Below are 9,149 nucleotides of genomic sequence, written 5' to 3'. Positions count from 1 at the left end.
ATTTTAGGTCAAACCAGAGCTATCAATCCCCATCACATTGGTAGGCTTTGGCTGGAGAGGAAAAATCTCACATGTGAGTGAGGTTATGTATGATTTGCAAATTGGCTTTTTAAACTTAGAAAATGTTGCTGTTGTAAGGTGATCTGTTTTATTATTCATCTGCAATTCACTGGTTATGCAGCTTAAGGAGACTTGTTTGAAACGGTAAGATCATAACTCAAAATCTCAGAATGATTGCTTGCAGGTTTGTCCAATATGAAAGATGATTTCGTGGAATGAATCATTTAAGACAGTAAGGGTCGATGATGAAACCACACTCGGGAGTTTGAAAAGAGACGAGGCTGCTTTAAGAGAGAAACAGGAAGTTGTAACTAGAAGCCATCTGAATACTAAGCCAAAGCAGAATGCTGGTGAAGTAGCAACTTAAGTGGCAGTGTTTATTCTGAAATCCTCAGGCTGCCAGACTGTCTTAGGCAAACCTTCATAAAATAGCCCTTATCTAAGTTTTTGTCTAAGGAATCCCAGGAAGACTGGAGAATGGAGAGACAGCGAAGGTTCTTGTCTGAGAAGGATGAGTATCAGTTTCAACATCAGGGAGCGGTGGAGCTGCTTGTCTTCAATTTTTTGCTCATCCTTACCATTTTGACAATCTGGTTATTTAAAAATCATCGATTTCGCCTCTTGCATGAAACTGGAGGAGCGATGGTGTACGGTGAGTGCAGAAATTGTAGGGTTGATGTGAAACTTGTTGCTTGGGCGTAATTAGAGACTTGTGCTCAGATGGCAAAGTAGCGAAACTGGAGAAAACGTGCTGATTGAAATGTCATTAGCTCGATGAAAGGTGCTGCAGCATAATGAAGACTCATCTCTTTGCAGATGAGCTGCCGAAATTTGCCTTGTCACAAGAGTTAATGTCACAGTCATGTTCTCACGCGGCGCAGAATGCAAGTCTGTTGACAGATGCCGGTCCATTGTCATGTGGGGAGTGAAAGCTGGGTAGCTGTTTGTTTCTGTAGTGGTAGAGGCTGGGAAGTGATGGCTCTGCACGCACAAAGAGCAGCCTTCTTTCACAAGAGGGACTGGGGAGCATTATAAAGTTCCAGAAATAACATCACTTAAAAATGTATGCAGCAAATCTGCTTACATCAACTAGTTTCAGGAAGAAAACTTGCAGAAATGTACCCCACCCCTGCTGTTGGAATAATTGTGTCCAAATCCATTTTAATTATATGAAATAATTATATTTTTTCTTCTAATATACAAGAGTTTCTTTATGTAGTCCTTTTCATTTCTTAGCGTGATTTCAGACTTTCTGACTTATATTATTGCCGTTATTACTATTATTTGTCACATATCTTTTTGGGGGGTAAAGGAGCCCACGCTGTGGATAAGCAATTGTTTAACATGTTCAACTCCTGAAGTATTGCTCTTGCTGTGCAATTTACCACGCCCTCCCTTTCAGAAGGTTTAATAAAATGTGACAGAGAATATCCAGTCTGTACTCTCATCTTTTAAAGTAAAATGCAAGACACCAGTAGTTTTAAAACTGATCTTATTGATGAAATAGTTCACTTTACCACTCTTATCTCAGCTGATAAGGGATAGAAACTTTGAACACAACAGAAACAGGTGAGGCATTGCTATAATTCATAGCAAAGGATGTAGTTATATTTCGCTTCCCTCATTTGGGGAGTCCTGAAGCCTTGTACATCCCTGAAGTTCTGGGAGCAGGATCAACGCACATTTTATGTACTAACCGTATCATGTCCTGATGTTAACAACGTACGGTCATGATTTGAGACCATAAGAAATCCTTTGCCTTAACTGGATCCCACTGTGAGATACTTGAGCTGGGAGGCAGAAGTTTCAGGTGAAGCAGTGTAATTTCTTTGGGAAGACTGATGTGCTGACTCACTTAGAGCAGACTTAAGTTCCTTTGTACTGAGGATCTTAAAGCACATGACAGCACTCTCCTTTGAGGTGAAAAAACTCACAATCAGATTGAAGAGAAACAGTTAAACAGAAAGGAAGTGATGCTGTCAGACGTGAAACACTAGGCTCCAGTCATTTACCCTTCCGCATCATCAGTGGACCAGGATCTTTCTCTTGACTGGGTTAATAAATAATCAATGAGGATATGGGACGTAATCTGAGAAGCCAGAAACAGTGTAATTCTTGGCATTAAATTAAAGGGCTACATATGGTTTAGCTAAACAACACACATTTAAAAATTCTGAACTTTTTTAAAGGGAAAGATTTCTTCACAACCCTGAATTTGGTTGAACTATGACTCATTAGCCAATTTCAGCTTATCTGTGATACCATATGTTATCTTATCTATGATATGTTATCTATGATAAAGATATTGTTGATTAAATTTTGGTGACCTTTTAAAATTAAAATATACTTTATACTCACAACACATAAATGTATTTTTAACTTTTGAACCTGAAAAATTCCAGATTACCTTTAATCTTCAATAACTTTATGAAACTTTTAAGTTCTGGGTGAAGTCATAAAATATTAGTGCCTTGTACAAGTGTTGAGATAGCATTTCTCTAAATTGCTATTCTAAAGGCAGTTTAGGCTTAAACTTTATAGATGGGATTATGTTGAGCTGTCTGATTTCTCTTTCATGAATTTTTTACGTAAAAGTTATTAAAAGCAAGTTCTGAAATAGTGAAATGCAGAAAGATTATAAAAATTATGAAGAAATGCATATATATGTATAACTATTCCGTTACTAGAATTTTTAGTATCTTCGAGTCATCTCGAAGTATATAAATCAATGAAAAACTTTTAGTGTTGTTTAACTTTTCTGTTGACATAGGATTATAATTATTCGAATTTAAGGAGATCTTAGAGGTTATCTTCTTCAGCCCTCTCATTGTACAGGGGAAGAAACTGAATCTCAAAGAAGTGGAGTAAATTCTCCAAAATTGAATAGCGACTTAGGGCAGGTTCCACGTGCTTTGACTCATCCACATGCCTGATGAGGTTCATGTTCATCCTAAAAGCTCTGTCACTGAGAGTCTCTGAAAACAGTCCATGTGGACGGCCTTAGTGACTTCTTGTATTTCTTCTTCAGAGGTGATCTAACTGTTTTATCTGAAATGTTTATTAGGGACTTTCTGTCAGTCGGATGATAAAATAGTCTGAAACTACAACAGAAGAACAAGATGGCACATTCTAATAAACACTTTCAAATGATAAGGGAAAAGGAGATGCCAAGTGAATTAACTGTCCAGTTATAAATGAATTTGGAATTCATAGATTATGAAAGAGCTTTGGAGGTCATAAGTCCAACATCCTCATTTCGCAGGTGACAAAACAGAGAGACAGATGTAGGTCATGTAGTTAGTTAGCTGCTGAGCTGGGATTCAACCTCCATCTCTACTAAGAGATGTTGAAGAGGTTTTAAAATAAGTAAATTCTTTCAATGATTGTCCTGTGGAGAGGATGTGTCCATGACATCCAGATGCATCCTCATATTGTTTATGTTTTCAGGATTAGTCAGACAGATTTATTTTCCAGGAAGTCCGAAAGAGTGAAATTTCAGAGTAAGACTAGATAAACCCCTTTGTCTTCAGAGGATGGAACGCATGGTTTCTGCCAGAGCCCTGCCAGGGTCATGGTGATAATCAATGGGAAGAAAAGAAACAAAACCACGTTTAAAACTAAAACTTTTAAAAGTTTCCTTTTTTAAAGGAGATGAACATTTGAGAACAAACTGTACCTCAGACATCTCCATCCTACAGACAAATATAATAAAGCATTTTCTAGGATTTCATGGTCCTGCACCCAGTGCTTACCAATGAATTTGTCTGACAGATCTCCTACTGGATTGACTACTGCTCTTGCTCTCATCAACTGTTCGTAAAACATGTCATTTTCCTCTGTATCAAGAACCATAAATATTTTTCTCAAGCACCAAATTTCCTGTAATACCTCAGGCCACTCTGCCATCTGCCTTTCTGCTGGTATCCCATTGACGTTTGTCAAATGTCCTTTAGAAGACACAATAGATGCTGATGCATTTTATCATTATACCAGGGAATCCAATTAAAAAAATTTAGGGAGCAGGGACTTAGGGAATAAGTAATTAAAGAAAAATGAGGGGAAAAGTCATCAAACAGAACACGTAACTGGGGCCCGCCCTGTGGCTGATTGGTTAAGTTCGCGCACTCTGCTGCAGCGGCCCAGCGTTTTGCTGGTTCAGATCCTGGGCACCGACATGGCACCGCTCATCAGGCCACGTTGAGGTGGCATCCCACATCCCACAACTAGAAGGACCTGCAACTAAGATATACAGCTATGTACCAGGGGGGATTTGGGGAGATAAAGCATAAAAAAAAAAAGAACATGTAACTGCTCTTTTATGGTTATTGTTAGGTACAGTTTCCTGGTTGTTAACCTTAAAATATCATATGAAGGGTTGTAGAGGCCAAGAGAAATCATGTGTGGTGTTTGGTTTGACTCAGTGTTCGTTGGCTAGAAATCTGATACACCAAATACAAATAATCCACTAGGTGAAAAATAGCTTTTCTCTTGGTGTTGAGGGTCCTAGGATGCTTTTAAAAATTAGAGGCAGCATTATCAGAATAGTTTCGCTTCACCAGGAGCGGGAATGGGTAATTCTGTCTCATGACATTCTATGGGTCTCACTATTTCAAAATTGAAGGACTAGAATCCATCTGGTTTAAAATAGAAGCTATGGTGATATTCGTTTAAATTGGACTAAAAGCTTAAATGACTATTAATGGTCAAAATATTGATTGACAGCAGCTGGTGCACTTAGTGCTGCTCACTTAGGGCTCTGTAACCCTTGCTCGTTGCTCATAAAAGAAAAATTGCTCCTTGTTCCCTGATGACATTAAGAATTCCATTACACATCACTGGGGGCTCCCATACTTTATAGGACATTCACAATGCCACGCATTTGAGGGCTGGGATCTGAGCTTAGGGACAGAACAATTTGAACCTCCTAGAATTCTACCTTTGATTTCAGGGCCTTACAATATAAGGGCCAGTCTCTGAATTCTTGTAGAAATTTTGCTCAGAGTTCAGTGGGCAGAAGGGAAATTTCAAGCTACAAAGCTTAGATTTTGAATTCATTAAATCATATCATATTAAACTGTTAAACTACGGCTAACTGGCTATGAGTATACTTAGCAGTTTAATCGGGTCAGTTCAGTTCACTCAACAGCATGTTTTTCAAGATTTAAAGAAAATATAGTTACGTGGTGAATCACCAAGCTTTAAAAGCTGTCTGTCTTGAAAAATCGTAAGGCTTTAATTTCATGCTAACATTACTTGGAGTTTCCTCAGGATGAAATTGGGCTGTTGGACGTGGTGTGGCTCCACCCTAGTGATGCATTTCGCTCTCCTCAGTCCAGCCCTGCCTCCCTGACTGCCAGGCCCACAAGAGATGTTTACTAGCACTTCACGCCCGGCCGCCTGCCTGGAAGGCCCTTCTGAGGATTTTACTTTATTCAAACGTGGCATGCTTTATGGAGAAAGCATTGGGTGCTCTCTTGGGGATTTGAGTTTTTAAATCTTGATAATTTTCTTTTTTTTTTCCCAGTAGCTAGATGCATTACTTTGGGCCATGACTTAACTTCTGGCCTTACTTTCTCATCTGTAAAATGAGCAAGAAATGAAATAGATATCACCAAGCTCCCGTCCAGCTGCAAAAGTCCTTCAAAGTCCAGGCCAAGACTGACTTCAGCCTCCAGGCAGCTCTCAGCCCAAACCAGCAGCTTTCTTCCCAGAGCCTACCAGCTTCTAACATTTCCAGGCCTTTCTCTCAGACGGGATTTGAGTTAGTATTACTTCGCCCCTCTTAGTTCTTCTAGTCCTGCTCTGACTTTGTAATGGTGCTCAGTCAAACCTGTTGGATTCCTGTCAGAAGGGGAGGCGAGCACGCTGTACCGTCAGAACAGTGAGGGCTGGCTGGCTTCAGGGTTTTGTGGATGCATGTCCTGAGAGAATCAGAGTGGCTCTGGTTTAATTTGAAGGGATCTGCAGAAAAGGTAATTAGGGTTAAGAGCCCAGTGAACTATACTTGCTCTCCCTTTTGGTGTAAAAAGGTTGATTTTAAGTGGCTTCAGCGATCAGGGCAAGGTTTTCCATGCTGTAGAGCATTAGCTGGACAGTGAAGAAGGCTGCCTCGAAACAGATGGATTCATTTGAAATATAGTGTCGGAGGAGAGCTCTACGCATACCCTGGGCTGCCAGAAAGACGAACAAGTGGGTCCTACAGCAAATTAAGCCTGAACGACCGTTGGAGGCAAAAATGATAGAACCAAGGCTGTCCTACTTTGAACACATCGTGAGGAGGCAGGGTTCTTGGGAAAGACAATAATGCTGGGAAAAATAGAAAGCAGCAGGAAAAGAGGAAGACAAAATAGGAGATGGGTTGACTCCAAAAGGAAGCCATAGCACGAGTCTACAGAAGTTGAGGAGGGTTGTTGAGGACAGGACATTGTGGGACATCACTCATTCACAGAGTCACCAGGAGTCAGAGCCAACTTGATGGCTCAGAACAAGACGAGTGTCAGCCAAAGAAAAAATGGGAAAGTCGAAAGCTTATTCCTCTCTGTAGGTTTTTAAAAGTGGATTTTATGCAAATAACCTCCTATATATTTGGCAGTGCTTCTGAATCCCTAAGGAGCTACAGAGGAAGCCCTTAGAGCGAGCTACAGGCCTCCAGGATCCCTCTCAGGGGTCCGAAGGCTGGTGTGTGTTCACAGCAAGAAGATAAATTTGATTCAAACTAGTTATGGAGATATTACATGTAGTGTAAATTGAATTAAAATTATATGGTTATGGAAGTGGGGACATGAAGAACTAACATTTGTTAAATATCTATTATGTGAAAATGTATAATAAAAATAGCTAACAAATAGCATTTAAGATGTGAACTATGCTGTCCTAAGTACTTTACATAAATTAACTCATTGAATTCTCACAGCAACCATTTTTTAGATGGGGAAACTGAGGAACCAAAATATTAAGTAACTTGCTCAAGGTCACGTGTCTACTAAACGTCCTGGCTGGGATGCAAACCTTTGCAGTTGGGCTCTCTGTAGCCACTGGTATCACAAACTTGAGTGTGTTTATGTGTGTATGTGTGTGTTTGGGGAAGGTGTTATCACTTTCATGTTACAAATGAGGAAACTGACACTTAGAGACATACAGTAATTTTCTGGTAATGAATAGGGCTGAGCCTCAGACCAAGGACCATAAAACTCGTGTTCTTTCACCTGTATTACTCACAAGTGTTGCTGTTATTTAATAAATGTCTACTCTGTGCCAGGTGATGGTACCTTAGGAAGTTTACAGAAGAAAGATGGATATTGAGATATCTAACTACATACGTTTTGCTAATCCACATCCATGCAAAACAGGCATGATGATCTTCACTTTGCATATAAGTACACAGAAACTCAGAAAATTTACAACTTGGCCAAGGCTGTGCAGAATAATTGGCAAACACATCATTTTTGAAAGCCACAGTTGTCCTTTCTTCAAAGTCTTGATACGCTCTTGCTCTTGATGTAAACTCTCTGATGAAGTCAAGGAGTGGGAAAGGGTGGGGAAGAGAGGCGGGTGGTTAAGTTTTTCTTTTACTCGAGGCTTCAGAAATGTTCTATTGTCCATTGCAAAAACCCCAGCATGGGAAAGACAGTGGGAGTAATGTTGTGAAAGTGCATCCATGCCAAGCAGCTGGGTTGAAATGTCCCAGGAAGGGTGATGGGGCCGACCTGCAAACTCTTGCCCCAGCATCAGGGAAAGCATGTTGCAAATCCACAGTCATTCTGGTTTTAATTGGCTGTGGTTGTCAGAATGGGTGTGGAAGGCATTGTAAATAGATTGAGAAGGGACTGTGCCTTATTCATGTGGATCATGCAAAATACGCTTTCATCATCTATTAGTTTAATTGAATTGAGTCTTTGGAACAGACCAAAGGTAGAATCATTAATTACTCCTCTGGGCTCTCTAAGGTCAGTGAAACCCATGTGCATGAGCCTGAGATGGCATGGATTTTGGTGGAGTTCCATGCCTGGCTTGGTGCTAACTCTGGTGGGAACTATTGTCTTACAGCACAGTGCTTCTCATAGTGAGGTCCCTGGACCAGCAGCATCGGCATCACCTGAGACTTGTTAGAAATGCAAATATGTGGGTCCCAGCCAAGACCTACTGAGTCAGAAACTCAGGGTGGGGTCCAGCTTTCTGCATTTTAACAAACCTTCCAGAGGTTCTGGTGCACTAAAGTTTGAGAACTACTTCACCTGGAAAATAAAATTGAACATGCAGTTCTTAGTTTCATCTCCTCTATTTTCTCCTATCTTTTCTCTTTCTCACTTCATTACCCTCCTGTGAGGAAAAAGGGGTTTGGAAGACAATCTCCATTTATTGGAAAGTCCCTCCCTCTTAATAGTTTGTAATGTTTCCACCTCTGGTTTGAAAGAAAATAGACTGTTTTGTGTAAACATAAAGTAAGAAGTCATTTTGTTTTAGTCAGTGTGCATCTAGGTAGAGATCTCTAACTCTATATTTCTTCTGTAAACTTAAGATGATTGCAAGGAAGGGTGTTCGCTGTGTATGAGTTGGTGGTTGAGATAATTTCTAAAGAAAAGTTATCTGTAATACTATGATAGGAATCCCAGAGTCCTGTGAAATGTGTGTGTTGTGTGTATGTGTATGTGTTTTTGTGTATGTTGTTTGTTGTGTCTGCATGCATGTGTGCTTGTGTGTGTGTTCATATGTGTGCTTGTGTGTGTTGTCTGGCATGCACTAAGGATGGGGACAAACATTGGACACACCGTGGTGGAAGAGCTGATGGCCGGGACTTTCTGTCATTTCCCATATGGCTCTGTCCTGTGAGAAGATAGACACTTTGAACGAGCCATCCCAAGGTGGAACAGCTTCATGGACCACTTTCTACCTTGCAATATCGTGAGATATTCTTGCTGGTGGGTGCCCCAGACCTGTTCTGAAAGCCTTGTGGGACTCTTTCCTTCACCAAAGCAAGTTGGTAGTGAACTAGCACAAAGCAATAAATTATGTCCCTTTTTAGCAACACCCACACTTTCCTTTAGTTCTTTGAATTTAGACGGTTGGTGGGAGAGCAGAGAAAGAACAAA

At 40.4% G+C, this 9,149-nt stretch overlaps 1 protein-coding gene across 2 annotated transcripts in view; it reads left to right on the top strand.

The window, feature by feature from the left end:
• The first annotated feature begins 377 nt into the window (after nucleotides 1-377).
• SLC9A9 (solute carrier family 9 member A9) overlaps nucleotides 378-9,149 on the top strand; it is a 510,438-nt gene continuing 501,666 nt past the window's right edge. For both annotated transcript variants that reach the window (XM_046685210.1, XM_046685217.1), the window contains exon 1: nucleotides 378-712. In XM_046685210.1, the coding sequence (XP_046541166.1) occupies nucleotides 538-712 (175 nt within the window). In that variant the 5' untranslated portion in view covers nucleotides 378-537. The remainder of the gene's footprint in view (nucleotides 713-9,149) is intronic.

Source organism: Equus quagga, chromosome 1 (assembly GCF_021613505.1).
Source record: "Equus quagga isolate Etosha38 chromosome 1, UCLA_HA_Equagga_1.0, whole genome shotgun sequence".
Classification (NCBI taxonomy): Eukaryota; Metazoa; Chordata; class Mammalia; order Perissodactyla; family Equidae; genus Equus; species Equus quagga.
Note: the sequence above shows the minus strand (reverse complement) of the source record. Positions and strands in the feature narration are given on the sequence as shown.